Raw genomic sequence first — 27,635 nt, 5'->3', positions numbered from 1 at the left:
TAGGACCTCTGCTTCCTCTCCTTCATATATTTCATATCGATTTTTTTTCCCTAAAACTGGTGCTGAATTACACAAATATCTTTTTCATGGTTAAAGAATGGCAAAGTTTATAGGAACAAAAGCACTCTCAAGATGGAGAAGGAGAGAGTGAGTCATCTCTGAAAGGAGCGACCAAAGACAATCTTCCCTCCCTGATAGTCTGAAATTGACCAAATTGTGCCGTATACGTATATGGGAATATACCACAGTGAATTCCAGCTTTATAAATATCTATAAAGCACTAATTATAAAACCTAAATAAATAGAAAGAAGCTATGAAGGCATTCTAAGAGGAAAGTTTGTTACATTGTGTTCATTCATTAAAAGAATAGAAAGCCACCAAAGAAATGGCTTGATTTTACCTCTCAAAACCTAGAAAAAGAGGAATAAATCAACTCCAGAAGCAGTAGGACACAGGATATAATTAAAATCAGTTGAAGTTAATGAAAATGAAAAAAAATCAAAAAATTAACAAAGCAAAAAGTTGTTTCTTTGAAAAAATAAATAAACTTGATAAACCTTTAGCCATTCTAATGAAGAAAAAGAGAAAAACCTCAAATTACTAAAATTTGTATGAAAAAGAAAATATCACCATGGACACTGCTGAAATACAGATGATAAATCAGAAACTATTTTGAAAATCTATATTAAATACAATAGAAAATTATGAAGACCTTGACAAATTTCTAGAGACATATTTCCTACCCAAATAGAATCAGAGGACATAGAAAATTTAAACAGATCAATTTCAAGCAATGAAATTGAAGATGCCATCAAAAGTCTACCAACAAAAAATCCTAGGACCACACGAATTGTCAGCTGAGTTCTACCAGACCTACAAAGAGGAATGTACACCAATACTACCCAAATTATTCCATGAAATATAAAATGAGGGAACCTTCCAAATTCATTCTACCAAGTTAGAATCACCCTGCTACTGAAACTAGAAAAAGACACATCAAGGAAAGAAAATATCACACCAATATCCTTGATAAACATAGATGCAGAAATTATTAACAATATACTTGCAAATCACAAAAAACACTAAAAAGATAGTGCACCATCAGCATCATTTGGAAATTAATTCATCACATAAGTAGACTTAAAGACAAGAACCACTTGATTATATCAATAGATGCAGAAAAAGTATTTGACAAAATATAGCATCTATTCATATTCAAAACACTAGAAAAATCAGGGTTCATAGGAACATACCTCAATATTATAAATGCCATATATACTAACCCAAGGCCAACATCATTGTAAATGGATAAAAATTGAAAGCATTGTCTCCAAAAACTGGGAAAATGGAGGGAAGCCTTCTTTCATCACTCCTATTCAACATAGTCCTTGAAACCCTAGCCCAAGTAATTAGAAAAAAGAAATAAATTAAAGGGATACAAATAGGAAAATAAGAGTTTAATGTATCTCTGTTTGCTGACAATGTGACCCTATACTTAGAAGACCCAAAAGATTCCACCAGAAAATTTCTAGAACTCAAAACTAATTCATCAAAATAGCAGGATATTCCATTAACACCCATAAACCAATTGTGTTCCTTCACAGCAATGATGAAGGAGCTGAAAGAGAAATTAGAAAAACTATCCCATTCACAATAGCCTAAACAACAACAACAACAACAAAAAAAAAAATGGGAATCAAAAAAAAAAAAAGACATAAAAGACCTTTATAATGAAACCTACAGAACACTAAAGAAAAAAATTGAAGAAGACTTTAGAAAATGCAAATATCTTCCATATATTTAGATATGCAGAATTAATATTGTCAAAATGGTCAATTATCAAAGCACTATACCAATTTAATGAAATTCCTATTGAAATTCCAATGGTGTTCTTCATAGAAATAGAAAAAGCAGTCATAAAATTAATTTGGGAGAATGAGGCACAGAATAGCCAAAGCAGACAGCAGCTGGAGGGCAGGAGAGGCGGCGCGGCTGGTCCTGTCCTCGCCATGAGGCCGCAGCAGGCACCGGTGTCCGGGAAGGTATTCATTCAACGAGACTACAGCAGTGGTACACGCTGCCAGTTCCAGACCAAGTTCCCCGCGGAGCTGGAGAACCGGATTGATAGGCAGCAGTTTGAAGAGACAGTTTGAGCTCTAAATAACCTTTATGCAGAAGCAGAGAAGCTTGGGGGCCAATCGTATCTTGAAGGCTGTTTGGCTTGTTTAACAGCATATACCATCTTCTTATGTATGGAAACTCATTATGAGAAGGTTCTGAAGAAAGTCTCCAAGTATATTCAAGAACAGAATGAGAAGATATATGCTCCCCAAGGTCTCCTCCTGACAGACCCTATTGAGAGAGGACTTCGAGTTATTGAAATTACCATTTATGAAGACAGAGGCATGAGCAGTGGAAGATAAAACCATAAAATTAAAGATCCCACATCCAGCTGGGACCCTCATCTACCCACTGGCTGATCACAGAGTGTCCCTACCTCCTCTCCAGAGCATCATTCCTTTGTATCTGCTGCCAGAGCCACGGTGCCATTTACTCCAAGGACTAACTTTCTAAAATTCCACACCTGGAGTGACCTCTAGTCGCTCAGCATCCACTTTGTGTCTTTAAATTGTGTAGGATTCTGTAATCTTTTGATTCGTTTCTGAGAAAACACAATGAAGCATTTCACATTTTTTTATTCAAAGTGATTATAAAATATGCAATTGGTCAGCCCAATGCAAAGTTTTATTTATTTCTTACTTGCCACCAGTATCATGAAATCTATTCATTCCTTGGGCCAATTTTCCAGGTGGCTTTAGATTTAAACGAGTTTATATTAGTGAATGTTCAGTCTTATTCCCCCAAATTAATAAATGGCTTTTTTCCAGGTGAGGGATAGACTGTGTCTGTGGTTATGCTGATGCATTTCCCAGATTTCAAGAATACCAGTTTTGCCATGATTCAAATCTTGAGATTGATTTCTGCTGTTCAGTTTTCAAACCAAAACTCATTGAAAAAATACTGTATAATGTTATTTGTTTTACTATAGCAGTTATATCTAATTAAAGCAGTATTGAATGCAATTTCCAGTTATTTTATTTGGAGCCGTTTATGTTATTATTGCATTACCTTGAATGTTGGAAAGATGTGGTATGTGTTGCTTGTTCATTACACAAATAAGTAAGCACAATAAAGTGGATGCTAAACCATCAAACACATATGTCCCTGCTGTGTCCCTGAATGTGTAATAAGCAAGTATAGTAAATATTTTAATTATAGTTTTGTTATAAATATAACTTATGAGAAAAAAATTTGATAGGCATAATACTGTATATTGCTAATTTTTAACCCTACTGGCAACTTTATGATTTATAGATTCCTCATACAGCCTCGTACAGTATTCAGTGCACAGAAATCTTATAATTGGTTTCAAATAAGTTAAGTGACTTCCAAGTTAAACTCTTAAGTCTGAATCAGTACTTCTAGCTCTTCTTTTGTCTGTATGTTCCTAGTGTTTGGGTTTCTTATGCCCCTCATTCTTTTCTGGGTTTGAGAGCACTGTATTTGGGAGAAAGTTAAGAAATATATTAGGAGAGAACGAAGCAGTTAAAAGTTTTACTTTCAGAGATATTGTAGGTGCTAATACTGGATTTAACCTTTCAGATGTAATTTCTTTTCTGGATGTGGTAGTTATTCAATAAATCCCATAGGTCTGTGTAATATTTTAATTGTATAAAACTTTGTTACTTTATAGCCTCTTATAGTGTGTCTGCCTTTTAAACCCATTGCAATAACTTTGCTGAAATATTAACACATTAGTAAAACTTTTCTTAAACAAACAAAAAAAAAAATAGCCAAAGCAATCCTTAGCAAGAACAGGAAGCAGGAGGGATCACAATACCAGACTTAATTTATACTAAAGAGTTATAGTTAAAAAAATTGCGTGGTATTGACACCAAAACAGGTGTAACCACCAATGGAATAGAATAAAAGAAACAGAGACCAAACCACATAAATATAGTTATCTATGAATTTTCAACAAATATATGAACAAATGTTCAACAGTTGTAGCAATTGATAAATGCAAATTAAAACTAAACTGAGATTTCTTTTCACTCCATTCAGAATGGCAATCATCAAGAATACAAGTAACAATAATTGTTGGCAAGGACTTGGAGGAAAAGATGCACTCATACATTGCTGGTGGGAGTGAATATTGGTGTAATTTTACTTTGAAAACATTATGGAGATTTCTCAGAAACTTGGAATGAAACCACCATTTGACCCAGTTAACCCACTTCTCAGTATATACCCATAGGACATAAAATCAGCATTCTACAGTGATGAAACTACATCAATGATTATAGCAACTCAATTCACAATAGCTAAGCTATGGAATGAAACTAGATTCCCTTCAACAGATTAAAGAATAAAGAAAATGTTATTATATATATCCCAGCCATAAAGAAGAATGAAATTATGGCATTTGCTGGTAAATGGATGGAACTGGAGACTATCATGCTAAATTAAATAAGGCAATCCCCAAAACAAAAGGCCAAATTGTATCTCTGTTATGTGGATGCTAACATACAATATGGTGGGGGAAGGGAGGAAGAATAAAATTTCATTGGATTAGACAAAAGGGAATGAAGAGAAGGGAAGGGGATTAGAGTAGAAAGACAGTATAATGAATCAGACATTACTATCCTATGTTCATTTATGAATACATGACCCAAACTCCAGATTGTGTCCAACAAAAGAATGGATCCTAATTAGAACAAGTTATAATTTACATACATGTAATATATCAAAACACATCTATTTTCATGTATGTCTAAAAAGAACAATTTTTTTTACTAAGTTTTATTTGTTTTTTTTTAATTTTTTTTATTGGTTGTTCACAACATTACAAATCTCTTGACATATCATATTTCATACATTAGAATCAAGTGGGTTATGAACTCCCATTTTTACCCCAAATACAGATTGCAGAATCACATCGGTTACACATCACATTTTTACATACTGCCATATTAGTGACTGTTGTATTCTGCTACCTTTCCTATCCTCTACTGTCCCCCCTCCCCTCCCCTCCCATCTTCTCTCTCTACCCCATCTACTGTAATTCATTTCCCTCCATGTTTATTATCCCATTCCTCTCATAAAGAACAATTTTTAAAGGAAAAGTGAAATACAAAAAAAAAAAAAAAGAAGAGGAAATTTGAAAATGCAAATGCAAGAAGACATTAGGGATATATGCACATAGAAGAAATGTTAAATGAACACCAAGAAAAAAAATGTGAACATCTTCAAGCTAAGGAGAGAAGTCTCAGAAGAAATAACTATCAATAACTATCTTGGAATTTTATCATCTACCACTGTCAGAAAATAAATTTGTTATTTAAAAACATAAATTTAAAAATATAACATAACCATTCCGACTGTGGTGAGGGGGCATTTCTTTGTAATTTTGATTGGCATCTATCTGTTGACTAATGATATTGAATGTTTTTCATGTAATGATTGAAATTTTATATTTCTTATTTTGATTAGAGTCTTATTCTGATAATTTGTCTATTTTTTTTTTAAATTGAATGACTTGTTTTTGTTAAGTTTTTGAATTTTTTCTTTATATTCTGTATATTAATCCTATGTCACATGAAGTGCTGGCAAATATTTCCTCCAATTCTATATGTGGACTTCTCTGTTGATTATTTGCTTTGTAGAGCTTTTTAGATTGATATCCCATCGTGGTTTGGGGGTCTAATCCAGAAAATCGTTATCTTTAACTATGTCTTAAAGTGTTTCTATTATAATATTTTCGTGTAGTACTTTCTGAGTATCAGGTCTGACATTTATTGACTGACTTTGGTTAACTTCTGACTAGGAGAGAGAAATAGGGGACAAGTTCTAGTCTTTTGCATTTGAATATCCAGTTTTCCCACCACCATTTATTTAAAAAGTCTGTCCTTTTGCCGATGTAAACTTTCTCAAAACTCAGTTTACCTTACATGTGTGGGTTTATTTCCAGGACCTCTATTTTGTCCCATTAGTTTATGTGTCTGTTTTTATGCCACTATCATGCTGTTTTTGTTCAATAAATAATATTTTTAAAAAACATATAAAATATTTTAAATTAAAATATAGTGCTAAGAGTTGTTCAAATAACCCGAACCAAAATAGAAGAAAAAAAGAATGTGAGAGAGAATACTAAAATACACATTTTAAAGAGAAGAATTGAACCTAATCACATCAAAAGTTACATTAAATTAAAATGATCTTAGCACACCAATTGAAAGTCAGAAAGTATAAAAATAAGTTTTAAATTAACACCAAATAATATAAAAATGTAAATTCTCTTTAGGAAAATCATTTCATATATATGGTTATTCATAGTGAAAAAGTAAACATATTTAAATGGAATATAATAGTAATCAGGGCAGGATTGTAAAATATATGATTAATATACAAATTTGATCATTTTCTATATGCCAGTACCAAGAAAATGCAATATAGAATTAAACATATGCTTTCATTTCCATTAGCACCTTCTCAAAAATCAATTATATACATGTAAGTCTAGCAGAAACGTGCTATATCTCTATGATAACATTACAAAATTTGATAAAAGAAGTCAAGGCAAAATTAAACAAGTGGAGATATACTGTATATCCATAGATATGAAAATTCAGTATTGCCAGGATGTCAGTTCTTCCTAAGTTGATCAATAGATTCCATGCATTCTCAATCAGAATTCCAGCAAATTATATTGTGGATTTTGACAAACTGATTATAAAATGCTTATGAAGCTACAAGGCAAAGAATAGAAAACATTAATATTGAATTAATTAGCATAACAAAATTGAAGGACTGATAGTTCCCAACTCAAGATTTACAATAAGGCTACAGTTATAAATACAGTGTGTTACTAATGAAAAACAGAAATCAACCAAGGGTACAGAGAGTTCAGAAAGAGAACCACATAAATCTAGTCAACTGCTGTTTCAAAGAAACAAAAGTAAGTACAGTGTTTTTACCTCTACAACTAACATGCCATAACAACTGAAGATAAACATGCAAAAAAAAAAAAAGAAAGAAAGAAAGAAAAAAAAGAAAAGAAAGGAAATAAGAAAAAGCTAGTAACAACTAAAAATGTATCAAAGAACTATATGTAAAACGCAGATATAAAGTTGTTGTAAACTACAGAAGACCTTGGATATAATAATAAATTTTCAGATATAATACAAAAGTCATGATCATGAGAAAAGCAATTGATATGATGGACTTTATTAAAAATAAATTCTGCTTTGTGAAAAACAATGTCATAAAAAGATTGATTGCACACCACTAGAAACTATTTGCAAAGATCATATCTGATAATTGACAGTTATTTTAGATATATGCTGAACTCCTAAAATTTCCACAATAAAACCATAACCAACAGAAAAATGAGCAAAAGGCCTAACATATTCTGCTCCAAAGAAAATATCCAGAGATTAGACAAGTACAGGAAAAATTATCATCATCATATGTTATCAGGAGACTGCAAATTTAAACAACAATAAGATATTGATACATTGCTATTATGGTGAAAATTCAAAACACTGACATCTCCAAATGCTTACACAGATGTGGAGGAATAGGAACTCCCATTCATTGCTGGCAGTCATGCAAAATGATACAGCAACTTTGGATGACAGCTGGGAATTTTCATATCCAACTGAACACTCACTCTATGATCCAGCATTCCTTGCTATTTACTCATAAGCATTGAAAACTTTATGTTCATACAAATTCTTGCATATCAATGTTTATAGCAGTTCTATTCATATTGTCAAAATTTGAAAGCAACCAAGATATCCTTCAGTAGTTAAGTAGATAAACTGCTATATCCATGGAATATTATTTAAGGCTATTATTTAGTGCTAAAATAAATGACCTATCAAGCCAGGAATAGGCATGGAATCTTATTTTTTTTTTCCTTTTTATTTTTTATTTTGAGACAGGGTCTCACTAAGTTGCTGAGGCTGATCTCAAACTTGAGACCCTCTTGCCTCATACTCTTGAGTTGCTGGTATTACAGGCGAGTACCACCATGCCTGGCTTGAGCTTGTCTTTCTTACCCAGCTGATGCTTTGGAATCAGGCCTAGGGTACTTCTGCCACCAGTGCCACTGTGACTGTTCTCAGCAGAGCTAATGGCTCCAAAGCGACCTTGCCCACAGCACAGGCAGGTGCAGTTGGGTAGGGAGGGGTACATGACCACTGATCTTTGCACCTCTCCAGTGGTGGTCCTGCTAAATGACATCCAGGATGTGAATGTGGAGGAGGAGAAGGTCCGGTATTTTGGGAAGGGCTACATGGTGGTGCTCCGGTTTGCCACAGGCTTCTCCCATCCCCTCACCCAGAGTGCAGTCATGGGCTGTCGCAGGTATGCGGGGTGGGGCCCGCTTTGGGCACGACTGTGATCTCTCATTTACCACCCAGTGTCTTGGGGCACAGGGGGTGGGACACAGGTTTTCAGAGGAAGCACAATTGTGGGGGGCTGTGCATGTTTGAAGGGAGCCCTGCCTGGCATCTGCGGGAAAGCACAGAATGTGGCAGGGGAGGGTGAGGGGTCCAGTTTGGGAGCTGCTGTATTTGGATAGCAGGGGATGAGGCCAGCGCAGGGTCTTGAGGATGCATATGCCATGGTGACCTGCCTTTCCTCTTGGTACCTGCCTCTCAGTGACGTGGAAGCTGTAGCCAGGCTCGTCACCAACTTCCTGGAGCTGCACCGCCTGGAGAGCCCTTCAGAACGGTCTCAGAGCAGCGACAGTGAGGCTGACAGCCCTGGCGGCCAGAGCTGAGGCAGGACAGGCATGGGCTCCAGCGGGGTGCTTGCCTTAGCCTCGCAGGACTCAAGAGTGTCGTCAGCCATTACAGCAGCCCTCCCTCTGGGCCCTCACCTCCCAGGCAGAAGCCATGTGCCTAGAACAGAGGTCACCTCTTACAGCATCCTGCAGCACTTGGAAACTGACAGCTGTTCCACAGGGACCAAATCCCAGTCACTCAAATCCTGGAAGACCTGCAGGAGGGCATCAGCTGTTCCCCACAGAAGCCAAGTGCCAGCTGCCACTGACCTGCCCCTGCTTTGTCCACCTTGTGAGTGCATATAGGTCCTTCCAAGCGCCCAGCTTGGCCTCCAGGGCTCTGGTCAGCCCCACGGGGCTGTGCCCCTAGGTGTGATCAGGTTGGGGAAGCCACAGCACCACTCAGGTGCTGGGGCCGGAGGCTCCTAGGCCAGACAGGGCAGTCACGCCGGTACCTCCAGTGGAAGCAGGGCAGGTGCTCCTGCCCACCAGCCCCCAGCTGGGGTCGTGGTCCTTTAGTCCGTGTTTTCAGCGGTTGAGTCTGAGATGTTTTAAATTTTCCCTAAAATGAAAAATGCAAAGTGCGGCAATATGTTTCTGGCAGCTTGTGAAGCTTGTAAATGAGAAGCACCCAGAACTGGGGCTCGTCTTTAGTGTTGGAGGAACAAGGCCAGCTGTAAACCAGAGTGGTGATAAAAAGTTGGATTCAGATGTGTCAAGGGACTCTGGCTCCTGCTGCCCTTTTATTTCAGAATGGTGAAGTTCCACGTGCATGTGGTGAACAGCCCCCTGCTTTTCCTTGGTGTCCATGATTTTCCCAAAGACAGCTGTGCTATGAGGGTGCTTGGTCTGCACAGCTGCCCAGGGCTCAGCAGGGTATGGAAACAGGAGGCCACAGTGACAGCATAGTGCCTTAGCCTGTGGCAGGGGCCCTCAGCCCTCCTGTGGACCCTGCCCCTCGGCAGTCCCAACCAGCGTCCCAGCCAGGGCTGGTGGGCAGGGGCCGGTGGTGGCCGCCTCACTGAGGTCCTGTAGTAGGTCCTGCAGTTGCTGCATGCTTGGGCGCACGTTCTCCTCCAACCACTCCTCCACAGCGTCTGGGTAGAAGGCGAGCTGCAGGGCTGTCTCCAGCTGCTGCACCAGGGCACTCCACCTGCCCAGGAGGCTGAGGAAGACTGACCTGAGCTTGCCTGCCAAGGACCCCTGCAACAGCTCCAGGGGTGCACTGCCCCGAGTCTGTTTATTCATAGAGACAAGTAGAGATTGGCCACATTTTAACGTCTGAAACTGGAGCCTGCTGTTCAGCTGGCTGATGGTTTTTCCCATGGCATGGGAGCAGGTGGTGTAGCTGGTAGCATCTTGTGCAGTGTAGGAGGGTCTGTTAGGCTCTGCTCACATCCTTGAGCCAGGGAAGGACAGGAGGGCAGAGGGGACTCTGGACACAAGGGCCCTCTCCAGGGCCAGGATGGAGTAAGGTAGCCTGACTTCCAAAGATGACCTATGGTCCTGCCCAGGCTTTTAGGCTAGGGATAACCTAGCTTTATTTTGTACCAGGGATGCTTAATGCTTAACCACTGCGCCACATCCCTACCCTTTTTATATTTTATTTAGAGACAGGGTCTCACTGAGTTGTTCAGGGCTTTGCTAAATTGCTGAGGCTGGCTCTGAACTGAAGACCATCCTGCCTCAGCTTCCCAAGCCACTGGGATTACAGGTGTGCACCACCTTGCCCGGATGTTAGGGAAGGACGGCACACGTGAGTCATCCAAGATCCAGGGCTACAGCTTCTGGAAAGCTTGTCTCAGCTCAACGCTGGTTACTGTGGGCCCTGCCACATATAGGGTACAGCTGCTCTGGGGCCAGGCACTTGGCTAGCTACACAGTGGTTACCTGAGCACCTCAGGCTGGATGTGCTGGACCATGACTGGGTGGATGAGCTTCCGCCTGCGATGGTAGGGGCTGAACCAGCCAGTGACGTACCTGTTCCTCTCTAGCAGTGCGTCCACAGAACTGCGCAGGTAGAAGCTGACTTGAGTGACGAGGGCATGAATGTCACTGCCAGGGAAGAAGCCGGTCCCCTCACTCGGGATTGCTGCCGCTTCCAGGCTGGGAAGCCCGAGGAGGTTCTCCACCCTCAGTCTCACGTGCTCAGTGAATCCTCCATGGAGCAGCAATTGCAGACAGGCAGCCAGGGAGGGGATCCCCACAGGCAGCAGCTCACACAGCACGGAGAAGTGGTCGTACCTCTGCCATCCAGTCAGGATGATGCCCTGCAGCATGTCCGCTGGCCCATTGCCCGCCACCTGCAGCCACTGCACATGGTTCCTGAGGTGGTGCTCGATGTGGGGCAGGGCCTGGCTGGCCCCTGTGGCCCCCTTGAAGGCACTGGCAGCCCACAGCCGTGGGAAGCCGCACTCCCGGTACTTTTCCATGAGGAGGACCTTACTGTGGATGTCCAGGTCAGCCCCGTAGTCCCAGAGTACAGGCTCCACCAGCTGCGGCACCCCGGATGCTGTGAGCTGGTCCTGGGGTATGTCACGTAGCGTGTCATCCCACACCAGGGGAGTGATGCCGGGGTGTCGGGCCAGCACGTGGCTGGCCACCGCCCGCATGTGGGACAGAGTTTTGCCTGGCTGTTCTGCTCCTGCTGCAGCCACCGTCTTGAGGCCTCCCCTTAACCAAAGTAGTAGACCTCATCACACCCAACATGGAGCCATCGGGCACCTCTGTGCAGCTCCAGGACCTGGTCGACCATGGCTCCCACGAGCGCCAGGGACTCCGCCTCGTGGGGGTTCAGGGTGTTGGGGAAAGGCGCCACTTCCCGGAGGTGGGCAAAGGCCGCGTGCTTCAGCACAAACTCCATGTGTCCGAACATCTGCACCAAGGGGACCACCTCCAGCTCGCTGAGCCTGGCCAGACGCAAGATCTCTGTGACTTCAGAGGGACTGTATGCATGCGTGGCCCTCAGCAGCCTCAGGCGGCCCTCCTACGGAAACATGTCTTCATACTCAATGAGGAGGCCATTTGCCCCAAGCGCGTGGAACAGAGGAAAGATCTCTAAGAAGTAGGAGACCCTGGGCGGAGCTCCTTTGAGGTCCAGATGCACTAATCTCATCTTAAAGGGTGTGGGATCTGACATCTCAGAACGTGTGTGCGCTCCTACAATAGGACCTTGTGTCTGGATGCCTTCCTTGGCCACCCTGAGGGTACTGACCAGGGGAGGGCAGGTCACTGCAGCCACCTGGGCAGGGCAGGCCATCCTGGCGACCCTGGGGAGGGCAGGTCACTGCGGCCACCCTGGGGGGCGGGCAGTCACTGCATCTGGAGAACCGCGCCGCGGTCCCGCAGCCCCGACTTAGCGTCCGGCTGGCGGACTCCCGCGGCCCCAGGTGCGCGGCGCCGCGGACCAGCCGGCCCCGCCCCGCCCCGCCGCTCGGCCGCCGATTGCTCGCGCCTGGCCGCAGCCGGAGGACCGCCGAGCGCGTCGCTCCCGCCTCTCTGCGCCGCTCCGCTCCCGGCGCAGGCGCTCGCCCCGGGCTGGCGACTCCTCGTCGGTCCGGACTCCGCGGCAGCCTGGCCCGATGGCTCCTCAGCGGAGGAGCGCGGACAGCGGCGCCGCCGAGCGCCGGCGCCCGAGCAGGTACCCGGACCGCGAAAGCCGCAGGCCGCCGGCGGAGGAGCGGGGCCTCTGGAATCTTAAATACATATTACTACATGAAAAAAAAATCTTAAAGTGCTTCATACTATATGATTATAAAGTTCTTCATACTATATTATTATAACTTCTTAACATTCTGGAAAAGGAGAAACAGTGGAGAAGTAAAAATCAGTGCTTGTCAGTAATTATAATAATGAATAGGCAGAAGCTCAAAGGATTTTTAGGTCATTGACACTATTTTTTATTATACTACAATGGCAGATATATTATGTCAGCATACATTTCTTGAAGTTCATGTAATGTACACCACCAAGAAAGAACCCTAATGGAAAACTTGGGCTTTGAGTGATAGTCATAGGTCAGTGTCTGTTCATCCATAGTCAGGATGTACTGATGTGGCATGGGATGTGGCTAGCAAGAGAAGTTGTGCATGTGTGTAAGTGGAACACATAAGGAAGTCTCTTACATTTCTACCCTAAGTTTATCTGCAAACCTAAACCTGTAAAAAGCTCTTTTATAATATATGTAATATATTTAACATGAAAATTCAATTAGATAAAGAAGCCCCAAATCAAAAGTAAGCTGGAATCACCTCTATTAGTATTAGACAAACTAGACTTCAGAGGAATGAAAGTTATCAAGGACAAAGAAGGACATTTCATGTTAACAAAGTCATAATCAAAAACCTGAAACAAAAAACCTACAACTAAAAAGAGAAACAAATCAAACAAATCAACCATCTATTTGGATGTTTCCTTTCTCACTATTGATAGAATGAATAGACAGAAAATCAGCAAGTACAACAAAGAAATGTGCACCCTTATCAAACAACAGGATTTAATTCACATTTTTCTGACAATACAACCACAAACAGTAAAATACAAATTCTTTACAAGTACACATAGAAAATTAACCAAGTTAGATCATCCTGGGCAAAAAGCAAATTTAATCCATTTTAAAAGACAGAAATCACATAACGCTGGTTAATTCATATAAAGGTTCAACATAATAGAAAGGTTCAACATATAAGTTTAAGAAGATAGATGAAATGAAACAACTTCACAAAATAGTTGGGGGTGTGGCTCAGTGGCAGAATGCTTGCCCAGCAAGTGCAAGACTCTGGGTTTGATACCCAGAGCAAAAACAAAAAGCAAATTAAAAAAAAAAAATCACTAACGACTATAATGTATCCAAGATGAAACAGATAACCAAATTGTACCATTACTATTAAAGAAGTTGAATTTGTAGTCAAAAACCTTCATATTAAATTTATAGTTAAAAACCTTCATATATATATATATATATATATATATATATATATATATATATATATATATACCTATGGATCCACATTGATTGATTTTTGAATAGAGGAAAGAAGAAAGAATACCAATTCTACACAATTGGGTCCAGAGAATAGAAAAGGAACTTCCCACCCATGCCATGAGCTACTTTTCTCTGTTGCTCATCATTCACAGATGGTGCCCAGGATTACCAGCCTTTGTCATTCTCAATGCCAAAATACTCAATGTTTTCCCCTTTAAAACAGCAACAAGATGAGGAAGTATATGCTTAGCACTTCTATGCAACATTGCTGGTGGGACTGCAAATTGGTGCAGCCAATAAGGAAACCAGTATTGAGATTCCTTAGAAATCTGGGTATGGAACCACCATTTGATCCAGCTATCCCTCTCCTGGGACTATACCCAAAGAACTTAAAAACAGCATACTACAGGAACACAGCCACACCAATGTTTATAGCAGCACAATCCACAATAGCTAAACTGTGGAGCCAACCTAGATGCCCTTCAGTAGGTGAATGGATTACAAAAATGTGGTATATATACACAATGGAATTTTACTCAGCAATAAAACAGAATAAAATCATGGCATTTGCAGGTAAATGGATGGCATTGGAGAAGATACTGCAAGTGAAGTTAGTCAATCCCCCCCCAAAAAATGCCAAATGTTTTCTCTGATATAAGGAGGCTGACTCATAGTGGGGTAGGGAGGGGGAGCATGGGAGGAATAGATGAATTGTAGATAGGGCAGAGGGGTGGGAGGGAAAAGGAGGGGGCAGGAGATTAGGAAGGATGGTGGAATGTGATAGACATCATTATCAAAGTACATGTATGAAGAGACAAACTAGTGTCAAAATACTTTATATACAGATATAAAAATTGTGGTATATATGTGTAATAAGAATTGTAATGCATTCTGCTGTCATTTATTTATTTAAATCAATTTTAAAAAGTTAAAAAAAGTTCTAGACAATATACAGTAAGAAAAATAGAGGCCTACAGATTAGAAATGAATAAATAAAATTGTGGTGAGCTATTTTGCTGTGCTGCCTTGTGTGGGCGTGAGCCTAATTCTTGGGCTGAGACCCAGTTCTTTGTTTTCAGCCACTCCCTAGAATGGAATGTATCAATTGTCCAGCTCCTGGAACAAACTGTTTTCAAGAAGTGCTTGTTGTTTTGAGCACAAGCTGGAACTGGGTGTCTCTTGCCTTGTGTGCAAGTGCTGGGTCTATCATTCTATTGGCTGCTGCTGTGTTGCTATGCGCTCTTTGTCCAATGGTGTACGAGCAGGGCTGCAGTTGAAGTATATAAGGGGTGGTTTTCTCGGGCTCGGGGTCTTTCCTCTCATCTATACCTAATGGATGCTCCCAATAAAGCGTGTTAAAGAAGAATCCTGTTGTTGTCGTCATTCCTGCTGGCGGGTAGACGCGACATAAAATGACTGTTCTTCAAGACAATGAGAATGATGTACATGAACAATCCAAAGAAATATGCAAGTCTATATCCTAAAACTAATAAATAAGCTTATGATAATTGCAGAGTTCAAGATCAATGCATAAAACTTAAATCATTTTTTCATATTAGAGATGAACATTGGAAAATATATTAAATTATTATGACTAAGATTTCCAAAAGTTTCAAAAAAATGGAATATTTAAGTAAATTTTATTAAAATATAGATGTGATCCATATGGTGAAAACCACAAATACTAATAAAAGATATAAGAATACCTTGGATAAATTGAATGTATTCTTATCGATTAGAACACTTACCATAATAACGGTGTCAACTCCAAACTAAACTGCAGATTAAACACAATTATAAATAAAATCATAAAATGAAGTTTTATAGATGTAGACAAGACAATTTTAAAATGGATTGTGAATTTAAAAATAAAATGAGAACAATCAGACTTTAAGAAGAAAACTGAGGAATACCATCCTGCCTCAAATAAAGATTATGAGGCATAACACCAAAAGCACAGCCCCTTATAAACAACCATAAATCAGGCTTTATTTAATAAAAGCTGTTTATTCTGTGAAATTCTTGTGGAAATAATGAAAATATCATCTATAGATAAGAAGCAGCCAGTTGCAAACTATATATTTGACCAATGTCCTATACCCGGAATTAAGAAGAAAAATAAAATAGAGAAATAAAAACTCTCAAAACTCATCAGTAAATAAACAATTCAAATTTAGAATGAGTAAAAACCTTGACTAGATCCTTCACCAGAGAAGATGTATGACAGATAAACAACCACTTGAAGACATGTTTAATCTCACTAGCAATGCAACTCAAGATGACAGTTAGATACCAATAATCACATCCACTAGAATCACAAGTATATAAAGTGTTGAAAATGGCTGTGGAAGTCCTCACACATTTTTAGTGGGAATATGGACTAGTAGAGCCACTCTGGGAAACCATTTGGCAGTTCCTAATACAGTTGAATACATAGTGGTCATAGAATTCTGGGTATTGATCCTAGAAAAATTAAAATTTATAGTCCCATCAAACTCTGCATGTGAATATCTTTGCAACTCCCTTCGTCATTGCTTCAATCTGGAATGTAATGTCCTCAATATGCGAAGGGAGAACACAGCATGATAAATATATAGAATGAAACGCTACACAGCAATGAAAGGAGAAATCTGTTAATATGCTAAGAAATCTAAATGGATCTCAAAGGTATTATTCTAAGTGACAGAAGCTAGTATTCAGTGGTTTATATCCTTGCATGGACAGAACAGTGATGGACAACCTTAAAGTCGGAGTGTCCTAAAAAGGGATTGCATAGGGAAGAAAAAGAAGCTGGTAGTCATGGTGATGGAACTGCTTTGGTGATAGTTGCATGAGTAGTCTGCACATGTTTTACAATTCTTAGAATTGCACACACAAACATATTCAAATTTACTGTAGTTTAAATTCTAAAATTAAATTTAAAAGCCTCCTTTTATAAAATAGTTCTTTTCTTCTCTCACTTTTTCTCTACTCTCTGGATAATCATCATCTGTTGCATTCAGAAAGTTATTTGTAAGTAAATAGCTACTTGGGTTTCTATGTATGCTCATGGAAAAACATATAGTGAAGATTTTATAAAAAGTGGGACAAATGAGTATAATATCTATCATCCCTGAATGAAGGTCATTTATTCTGAATGAGTAGGGTCTGAAATAATGAGGTTTTGCTCTGCTTAATGAAACACCTTCTGCAAACTGAACTTTTATTTATTTACTGAATACTCTAATGCCAATATTGAATTCTGACTCAGGCACTAGACTTCTCGTCTTTATACCAAATAACTCTGCTAATTGGTTAGGATCCCTCTTGACCATCTGCTTCTTTACTCCAAGCATTTTAGGAGAAAGCTATACCATTGACTTTCTTGTAAACCAGTTAATCAAATATAAAAAAGAATAGAGAAGAGGGTCAAAGTTCCACTGAATGAGAATCCTCAAAGTGAGAGACACTTTTGGAGTGCCTCCATTTTAGTATCAACATTTTTCCTGAAATCTGTCCATGGGTACTTGTCCTGTGTGGAATTCCCATGGACTCTGCTCAGCACACCTGCCTCACCCTCTTGTCCTGTCTTCTCCTGTTGAGGCCCCATCAATGGCCCCTGAGTCCTTCATAGTGCTTGCCATCCCTTCTCAACACAGCACAGACAAGCTGCTTCCTGCCTGGAATGCTGCACACTAATTCCCAGTTGTCATATTAGGTTCTGAGGAAAGATAGATGTGTGCAATAGATGACGGGAGAAGGGAAGGGCAGAAGGCAACTTCACAGAACTCTAAAGGTAAAGAACTGGATAAGGGGCTCTTGTATTATATCAATCTGAGGCAATTTTAATAGATAAATTAAACAAGCACACTTTAAGACTTGAATATCAAATTATTTTTACCTCCTTTTTTGTCCCTTCCTTCATTTCTTTTTTTAAATTATTTTTTTAAATTTTTAGGGCTGAGGATAGAACTGAGAGCTTCACAGATGCAAAGCACTTGTCTACCGCTGAGCTACACCTCTGTCCCCTAGATTCTTAATTATTGTACAAATAGTGACACAACAAATCCTCTGTCCTTGACATGAATTATATTTTCAAAATCATATTTTCTATTCTTTCTGCCTTTGAAAGTGACTTGCTTCAGTAAAAGATCAGGGAAGAGTGTAGTGGGTGGATAAAAGTTATTGTTTTTCATGACTTTGACTCTTCTAGGAAGCCTAAACCAGAAGTGAGACCCAATAAAGGGGTGCAAATCCAAACAAAATGATAACAGAGGGCAGTGGTTAGGGCAATCAGGTCTATGCTAACTCAAAGTTGCAGCATTATGGTATTGCCAAGTATGTCTCTGGTCAAACCTAGGCATATATGCCATCTACGATAATGTTTCCATAATATGAATAGCATTTAGAAGGACCTCACTAATATTAGACTGTACAGTTGCATGTGGAATCAGTGTTTTTCTTTCCTGTGAAATGCATCACTTGAATATTTTTATTGACTTAAAAATAGCACATAGATATTAAACATGTTATTTGGCATTAATGACCTAGGTTCAAGTTTAAATTCTGGAAAAAAAACTATATCTCATTTTCTATCTTTTAATGTCTACTGGACTTTCTCATTGTTTCCTTTCTCAAATCTGTCTTTTTGACTTTTGCCAAATTAAAACATTGTTTCATTTTGTCTACCCTGTTTTTCTCTTGACCTCTGTCTGCCCCCTCTTTCTTCTTACCAATTCTTTAGTTCACAGTCAAGATACTAACACCTGCACCAGGCTTTGAAAACTGAAGAGTGTAATTTACTTTATCTCAGTAACTGAGATGAAGTAATCCCACTGGCATTTTGTAAGCAGAGACAAGGACAATAATGTAGGTGAAAGTATGATTATAATTACCCATGTGTAGGATCAGATTATTTTCCATGTAAGTATGAAATATCTTGTATAGTTTTAATTAACTGAATCTTCCATTAAAACAAATACCACAAAAGTCAATGGAAGCTTGTACTTCTTTTTTAAAATTATTTTTTTATTTATATATGACAGCAGAATGCATTACGATTTTTATTACATATATAGAGCATAATTTTTCATATCTCTGGTTATGCACAAACTAAAGTCACACCATCCATGTCTTTATACCTGTACTTTGGATAATAATGTCCTTCACATTCCACCATCATTTTATTGCAAGTTTTAACAACTATTCATCTCCACTTCAGAAAAAAAAAACACACTAACAGAAATGCCTTGTAGATGTTGAGTTGCCCATTAAGTACATCTATATTGATCTATATTGGTAGCCACTCTACTCACCAGGTTTTACGTGAGTGGCAGACATAGGTTGTGTTATCAGCTTTTCATGGCTGTGACTATAATATCTGACAAGAACAACTAACAGTAGGAAAGATTTCATACTTGTGGTTTCAAAAGACGCATGGTCTGCTGGTTCCATTATGTTGGACATTATATGACATGAGACAAAACATCACTGGTGGTGAGGTGTGGTGGAGGAAAGCTGCTCAGCTTATGGCAGTTAGGAAGGGGGAGAAGAGGGGGGTGGGACAGGGCTGGGGAGAAGGTAAAGAAGGTGAACCTTTCCAAAGCACAACTCAAGTGACCTACTTCTTCTAGCTAGGTCTCAGCTCCCAATATTTTTTCCAGCCATCAATGGATTCATCTGTCAAGTGTATGCATACTCTCACCTGTAAGATCCAATTGCTGCCTAAAACCTCCATCTCTGAATCTTGCTGCCTTGGAGACTATGCTTTCAACACAAGAGCTTTTGGGGAACATTCCAGATTCACACCATAACAGGCTCCATGTTGATCAAATCCCACCTCTTTTCTTATTCCTTGTTAAGCAGCTGAACTGTTTTTCCAGCCTCCCTTAAGTCAGGTCTGGCCATGGGAGCATTTCTCATCCTATGCACCCTCTGCAGCCAGAAGTTCAAAGCAGGTGCCTTCCCAGCATGTTGGCTCTTGGAAAGACTGGCTGCTGTGAAGAAAGCTGAGCCCTGGAATAGGGGACTCTCTGCAGGGTATAGGCCTGGTACTAGTACTAAATATAGGTACTAAAATATAGGTAATGAGGTACTGTATAGAGCTTGAACAGACTATGAGAGAAACCAGTCCTGAGAAGCTGTTGTGAATTAAGGGTTCTTGGTTCAGCAGCTGGTGGTACTTAACTTGATTAATGATGAAATTATAACCTAGTTTGCTATCTTCTAGGTTGTCTGTGCTTTAGCCCTCACATATTAAATTATATATCATTTTATTGTAAATTGCCTTTATGTGATTTTCTTTTGAATCATAATTAGTAATTACATTATATTATATGTGTATATATGTATAATTTGTAGGGATATGACATTTGTAGGGATATATATATACACAGATATATATATGTGTGTGTGTATATATATATGTGTGTGTGTGTGTGTGTGTGTTATGTATACATACATACACACACACACAATTTGCTCTTTCATAGGCTATTTATCTCTGATTTCATTCTAGAGAATCAAATGATGTGTCACACAGTTATGAGAGTGTTCATTTAACCAGGATCCTAAATAGCCTTAATGTCCACCTCTGCTTGTAGTCCTCTGTGGATAATTTCATGATTTATATGGATGGAAAAGTTATACTTAATTTAGACTGACCACTGATCTACTTAGCAAAATTTCATTTTGAAATACCAACTCTAAAACTCCAAAGACTCTCATTTTTTTATACCAGGGATTGAACACAGGGATGCTTTACCACTGAGCAACATCCCCAGTCCTTTTTATTTTTTATTTTTTTATTTTGAGATAGGGTTTTGCTAAGTTGCTTAGGACCTCACTAAGTTGCTGAGGCTGGCTTTGAACTTTCAATCCTCCCGCCTCAGTCTCCCAAGCTTCTGGGATTACAGGTGTGTACCACCAAACCTGACTCGAATTTATCATCTTGACAAGGCAGATCATAACTCCACACCATGTAAGTGTAGACTGCACAGTGACTTTCTTCCAATAGGTGCACCATGGAAAAAAGGAGAGGGGAGAGAGAGAGAGAGAGAGAGAGAGAGAGAGAGAGAGAGAGAGAGAGAGAGAGAGAGAGAGATTTTTAAGACAGTGACAAATAGTACCTGGCCATATAGTCAAGGTTAATATGGTAATTCATGTTGATTGCATATCCCCTGTATATAATCAATGACTCTCCACCTGTATGGTCTTCCTGCCTCAAATTTTTTCCCAAGTGGATTCATGAGAAAAAACAAATCAAATAAACTCCAGTTGAGAGTCATTTTATAAGATCTGACCTATGATCCTCAAAATTGTCAAGGTCATTAAACACAAGGAAAATCTGAGATACTGGTGATATGAAGGAGCTTAAGGAGAAATGGTGGTTTGATACAGTATGATATCATGAATGAAATTATGAACCAAAAAGCAAATTAGGCATACACTGGGAAATCTGAATCAAAGAGATTTTATTTAATAGCAAAGCATTGGTTTATTTAGTTGTGACCATTGTACCTACTAATGTAAGATGTTAACACAAGGGATATTGGGTGTGGGATTATACAGGATCTCTGTACTATGTTGATATCTTAAAATTTTCATATAAATCTAAATTATCACAAAACTCATTGTCAAAAATTATAGATTCATCCTTTCTGTTCTTTATCTGTTAATAGATAAATTGCAACCCAGAAAGGATGGAAAAATTTAAATTTAGTTGAAAATCTCACTTCTTCCTTATTAGATTGTCTAAAACTCCTCTGTCTCTTTTTGTCATGCATTCATTCTCTGTGTTAATTCTATCACTTTTTCAAATGAGAATTTAGTAATTCTTGTCTGGATAGTCACAATGGTCTTCCATCTACTATTCATGCCTTAATCAAGAAGATTAATAATAATTATTAGTAATTACATCCATTATATTATATGTGAAAATATGTATAATAATAATAATCAAACTATTCTTATTTTAATTTAACATATTACATCTTTCTTTGGGCATACCTTAATGTTTCACTGATCCAAGACCCTCCATAGTCTCCTGTTGTCTTCCCTCACTATTACCTCATTGCTTTATGCAGCCTCTATTAAGATGGAACAAGTTATGGATGTCCCACCAGATCTGGGTCCTTGCTTGCCCAAATTTCATAAATTCTCTTCCAGTTTCAAATTCTAGTTGTACAATATTCCACTCCATTAAAGTCAGAAAATGAACTTTGTAATATTTTTAGCTAAAAATAGTGGAATCCTTTTATTTTCTCATAGTGTTTTACATCTTTATTATCACTTAACATAGCAATATCCATTTTTTCTTTTGTATGTTACTTGTGCAATACAGTTTTGCACAATCAAATTTTATCTTGTATTTTGCTATGGTTCTAGAAATCAGGTTGCCACTTGCAATTTTACAATATACCTTGTACATACCTAGCACCTAATAAATGTTTATTACAAAGAAGGTTTAAGGGTAAATATTTGATAGTTAAAACTGGGAAGTAATGAAAATATGGATTTCTTGGACTTATTATCTTATATTCTTCTAAGTTCTGATTTTTTAAAGTTTATAAAATGAGTATGTATCAATTTAAAGTCAGAGTTATACTGTAGGTCACATGCCACATCGTACAACAGTTTTACAGTATAAAAATGTCTGTTTAGCTGAGGTGTAAGTTTCTGTGTTAGTGGATAGAAGAAAATGATGGAGTAGTGATGTAGGTGAGAAAAATTCAGAGTGAAGCATGGTCAGAAGCTGCATAATACAATAGACTAAAACATCTTACCAAGAGTATTGGCATCTGAGAGTTCCCTCCACGTTAGTTTTACTGAGTTATATTCATACAGACTGTGCTGAAGATGATGGATGAAACATAATGTACCATAACCGAACTCTTGTCTATCTGTAGCAATCCTTTTAAAATTATGATGGAATTGTAATTTTACAGTATCAGATTTCAAGTTCCATTTATGAATAACCATCCATTAAACCTTGGAAAATTAGTTTCTACAGATACAGTTAATCCCCAAATACATAGGATTATATCTGGTCATGTTAAAAATTAGTTTGTTGTAGTTGTTTAAGTTGACATTGTATTGTGTGTGTTCCCAGCTAGAGCAATAATTTCTTTTTAAATTTTATTTCTTATCTTAATTTGTTATGCAGAATGCATTACAATTCATATTACACATATAGATCACAGTTTTTCATATCTCTGCTTGTATATAAAGTATAATTACACCACTTGTGTCTTTATACATGCATTTAAGAGTAGTGATGTCCATCTCATTCCACCATCTTTTTTACCCCCATGTCCCTTTCCTTTCCCTCCCATCTCTTTGCCTATCTAGAGTTCTTCTAATCCTCCCATGCTACCCCTTCCAACCCTGCTATGAATCAGCCTCTTTATATCAGTCATGCAGAGAAAATCATCAAAGAAGATTCTCTGGGAATCCTCTTCCCTTTCCGAGACAGGGGTAAATTTTAAAATACTGCTTGCGACATTTGTGGCAAAACCTTTGCTTGTCAGAGTGCCTTGGACATTCACTATAGAAGTCATACCAAAGAGAGACTATTTATTTGCACAGTTTGCAATCGTGGCTTTTCCACAAAGGGTAATCTGAAGCAGCACATGTTGACACATCAGATGCGAGATCTCCCATCGCAGCTCTTTGAGCCCAGTTCCAACCTTGGCCCCAATCAGAACTCGGCGGTGATCCCCGCCAACTCTTTGTCATCTCTCATCAAAACAGAGGTCAACGGCTTTGTGCATGTTTCTCCTCAGGACAGTAAGGACACCCCCACCAGTCACGTCGTCCCTTCTGGGCCTCTGTCATCCTCTGCCTCGTCCCCGGTCCTGCTCCCCACTCTGCCCCGGAGAACTCCCAAACAGCACTATTGCAACACGTGTGGCAAAACCTTCTCCTCGTCCAGCGCCCTGCAGATTCACGAGAGAACTCACACTGGAGAGAAGCCCTTCGCTTGCACTATTTGTGGAAGAGCATTCACTACAAAAGGCAATCTTAAGGTACACATGGGCACGCACATGTGGAACAGCACCCCTGCGCGGGGGGGGGGGGGGGGGGGGGCGGCGGCTCTCTGTGGATGGCCCCATGACATTTCTAGGAGGCAATCCTGTCAAGTTCCCAGAAATGTTCCAGAAGGATTTGGCGGCGAGGTCAGGAAGCGGAGATCCTTCCAGTTTCTGGAATCAGTATGCAGCCGCGCTCTCCAACGGGCTGGCGATGAAGGCCAAGGAGATCTCTGTCATTCAGAACGGTGGCATCCCTCCAATTCCTGGAAGCCTCGGCAGTGGGAGCAGCTCACCTATTAGCGGGCTGACGGGAAATCTGGAGAAGCTCCAGAACTCGGAGCCTAGTGCTCCTCTGGCCGGCCTGGAGAAGATGGCAAGCAGCGAGAACGGAACCAACTTCCGCTTCACCCGCTTTGTGGAAGACAGCAAAGAGATCGTCACAAGTTGAAGCAGCAGCAGTTCCACAGACATAGCATTCCCTTTCAGAATGCGACCTATGGTGGCCTCCTACCCCCCTCGTCCCATCCCCCTTCCTTTTGGTCCCCCGGGTCTATGAACTACAACATTATGAAGACATTCTTTTGTACCTTGTTCAACTTCTAGAGTTCTAAGAAAGCTTATTTATTAGTGATATAACCTTGCTTTGCGAACAGAATGCAAGCATTAACTTTGGTCTTCTGTATTTTGGACTAAATACTAATTGACTAGAGTGCTATAAACTTGCTGTAACATTTATGGCAATTGCAAGTTGCCCTGCTAGGCGGTCTTAATCTGGCATTAACTTATTTTCTATATCCAGTTTAATATGAACCTGGTGTTGATGCAATGCCTCAGTGATGCATTAGGTCTCTAATAAAGTCTGTATATAAATGTACACTTTGATCCTGCTGGAAAATTTTATCAGCAAACACATTGTCTAATCTTTCAAAACAGATTTAAGGAAAGGACTGAGAGTACACACTGAACAGTGTGGATCTTCGAAAGGTTTGGGGGTTTTTTTTGTTTTGTTTTGTTCCATTTCTATTCTAAAATTCAACCTGCTTTTGTTTTGTTTTTGTTTTGTTTTTGTAGATTTAACCATTTCCGTTTTGAACTGCTCTTTGTATTGTGCTTTTTACTTGAGGTCTCTTCAATGTTAATAAGTTTCTGTACAGTAATAAGCATGCAGAATTCTTTATAGAGAAAAAAAATCAAGTGTTGTTTTGGTAGTTGAAACTGAGACGTAACATTTTGCCTTGTAGGTATATTCACAATAGAAAAATGTGTGCTGGAATTTCACAATGCTGCTAAGTATAGCATCTTGAACAACCTTCAGTGGAGAAAATGTAGATGCTCTTGTATATACAATAAGAAATATCACTTTCATTAAAATGTACATATGTTCCTTACAAGAGCAAATGCTTCTTCTTGATCAAGAGAGCAGGTATAGTGTTTGTTTATTTTGTATTAGGTATGGAAGAAAAGAAATTGGACTGTTACATGCACTTTCTTGGAAAGTTGAAAGGAAAGGGGGGGTCCAATTTTCTTTAACATTTAATACTTACTAACAACAGAGATACTGTAATTTTACTCAAGTAATCAAATACATTTTTTTGCAACAGATTAAAAAAAATCAACTCAGTAATTTATTGCAATGTCACCTTTACAATATATGCACATAGAGTAATAATTTGCAATTCATTCTGCTCTTCTTCCTCCCTTCATACCCCTTTCACCTTTCACTCCCCTTTGTCTAATCCAAAGTATCTCTATTTTTTCCTAGCTCCACTTCCTTATTGTGCATTAGCCTCAACATAGCAGAGAAAAACATTAGGCATTTTGTTCTTTGGGATTGGCTTATTTCGCTTAGCATAATATTGTCTAGCTTCATCCATTTACTGATAAATGCCATAATTTCATTCTGCAAGGATGAGTAATATTCCATTATGTATATGTATTACATTATCTTTATTAATTCATCTCTTGAACAGCACCTAGTTTTGTTCCATAGTTTGTAACTGCTTTGCAAATATAACCTCATGACATCTTCACCTTATCATTGTTGAGAAGGTTCATTTACTAGGCCCATTTGCTGGATGAGAAAACGGAATCTCAGGGAATTCCACCTAATTATTCAGAGATATTTTGTAAAGCAGAAATACAAATCTAGTTCCATCAGCACCCCCAATGCATCCTACTTCTACTCAGTTCATGGCTGACCTTATCTTACCCAATACTTACCCACAATCCATCCTGAGCAGGTCCCAGAAGGAAATAAGGCTGGCTCTTCCCAGAGCCCTCTGGACAGAGGTTGGCCTCCTCCACTCTTAGTGTTATTTTTTCTCTGATTGCCTGGCTCCTCTCCAGGCTCTTCAAGCTGTCCTCTCCCATCTTTGTTGTTCAGTGACATCACCTGTCATTCATGTTTTTATAGACCTCTGAGGAAGAGAAAATCCACATGGATTTCAGAATGGATCAAGATGTAAATGACTGGTCATAATTGGACACCCTAAAAGGGGATGGTATTGATGGCACAGGGGTATAAATCTCATGATGGGCCAGAAAACTCATTTACAGAGCAGCCAAAGGTTTATGTAGATCTATAAAATGGCCACAAACAACTTGAAAATCTAGGTAGTAACTCATCTGGAGCAGTCATAACCTCTTTCTGCTGGAGAAATATCAGTGGCTTCTTTTGGAATTTAATTAGGTGTGAAAAATAGTTCCTATGCCATTTGGTTAGGAAAAATGGTAATGATGATGAAGGTGATAATGCAATAGCTTATATTCATAGACCACTTTGCATACATTATTTCAGTGAATATTCACAAAGTCCTTTAACTGACTGTCCTAGTCAATTCTAGCTGCTACAACAAAATACTCTAAGCTTCAGGAACATTTATTTCTCCCCATTTGGGAGGGTGGGAAGTTCATGGTCAAGGTACTGATAGATTGAATTCTTGGAAAGAGCCCTCTTTTTGCTCATAGCTAGCTGCTTCTCACTGTATTCTCACTTGGTGGAGAGCAAGTAAGCCCTGGTCAAATTCTAAGAACACTAATCTCATCTTGGGAGACATGCCCCCCTGGCCTATCGAAATCTGATTACCTCCCAATGGCTCCACTTCTCATGCCATCACATTGGCATTAGGGCTTCAACATAAATTTGGAGGAGACACAAACATTCAGTAGGGAATGCACTGTGGAGTCTTGGGCATATTCTGTATCTTCTCTCTGCTTCTGCTGCCTCATAAAGAAAAAGGATGATAATACCTCCTGATCAATGTGCGTGTGTGTATGTGTGCGTGTGTGTATGATTACATTGAATTGAAAACAGGTGTTTAGATGATATATGCAAGTAACGCTCATTTAAAAAAATGAATATACAAACACAGGTGTCAAAAGCTGAAACCAAGTTTAAGAAAAAATTTCAGTGTGGGAATAGAAAATATTTCCCAGGAAGAGGATAAAAATGGAGTTTTTTCCTGATGATATCAACTTTTTAGGAGATGTAATAGATATTTATGAAATTTAACATGATAATTTAGAAACAATGATATATGCTTATATTATACATGTATTACTTTATTCTGATTCCACATTTAGAAATCAATTTTTAACTAAAACTCATCATAGTCCTCTCCAACATTGGTGTTTTTTTACCCTCTCCCAAACAAATTTGGAGTCTTAAAGGCAGTTTCCAGGACTTGGGTTCTGTTCCCTCTAAGGTGAGGGAATGACGTGTCCTTGTGAATCAGGATGATCTTGACAAACCACAGTGAGGCCTTCATGTGGCTTAGGATATTTGCAAGT

At 39.2% G+C, this 27,635-nt stretch overlaps 2 protein-coding genes and 2 pseudogenes across 5 annotated transcripts in view; 2 read left to right on the top strand and 2 right to left on the bottom strand.

Moving 5' to 3' along the window:
* The window catches only part of LOC308650243 (MHC class I polypeptide-related sequence B-like), a 601,646-nt gene that overhangs the window by 487,093 nt on the left and 86,918 nt on the right, over positions 1-27,635 (bottom strand). The gene's annotated exons all lie outside the window — the stretch shown is intronic.
* LOC308650251 (golgin subfamily A member 7-like) lies at positions 1,967-3,834 on the top strand (annotated as a pseudogene). Its single transcript has one exon. The product of its transcript is annotated as a golgin subfamily A member 7-like (transcript).
* LOC308650253 (cytochrome b-245 chaperone 1-like) lies at positions 7,998-9,412 on the top strand. The gene is made up of 2 exons (XM_081296259.1): positions 7,998-8,431; positions 8,729-9,412. The coding sequence occupies exons 1-2, from the start codon at positions 8,199-8,201 to the stop codon at positions 8,847-8,849; spliced, it is 354 nt and encodes a 117-aa protein (XP_081152385.1). The 5' UTR covers positions 7,998-8,198; the 3' UTR covers positions 8,850-9,412.
* LOC308650240 (hexosaminidase D-like) lies at positions 9,604-12,128 on the bottom strand (annotated as a pseudogene). Its single transcript, XR_014024420.1, has 2 exons — positions 10,743-12,128; positions 9,604-10,017 (listed from the first exon to the last, which is right to left on the bottom strand). The product of XR_014024420.1 is annotated as a hexosaminidase D-like (transcript).

This window comes from Spermophilus citellus, assembly GCF_964194105.1.
Source record: "Spermophilus citellus genome assembly, chromosome: 5".
Classification (NCBI taxonomy): Eukaryota; Metazoa; Chordata; class Mammalia; order Rodentia; family Sciuridae; genus Spermophilus; species Spermophilus citellus.
This window is presented reverse-complemented; position numbering and strand designations above follow the sequence as displayed.

Coding starts and splice junctions, on each gene's coding strand:
- LOC308650253 (XM_081296259.1), top strand. CDS start 8,199: ATGGCTCCAAAGCGACCTTGCCCACAGCACAGGCAGGTGCAGTTGGGT. Junction 8,432..8,728: donor GCAGTCATGGGCTGTCGCAG/GTATGCGGGGTG, acceptor CCTGCCTCTCAG/TGACGTGGAAGCTGTAGCCA.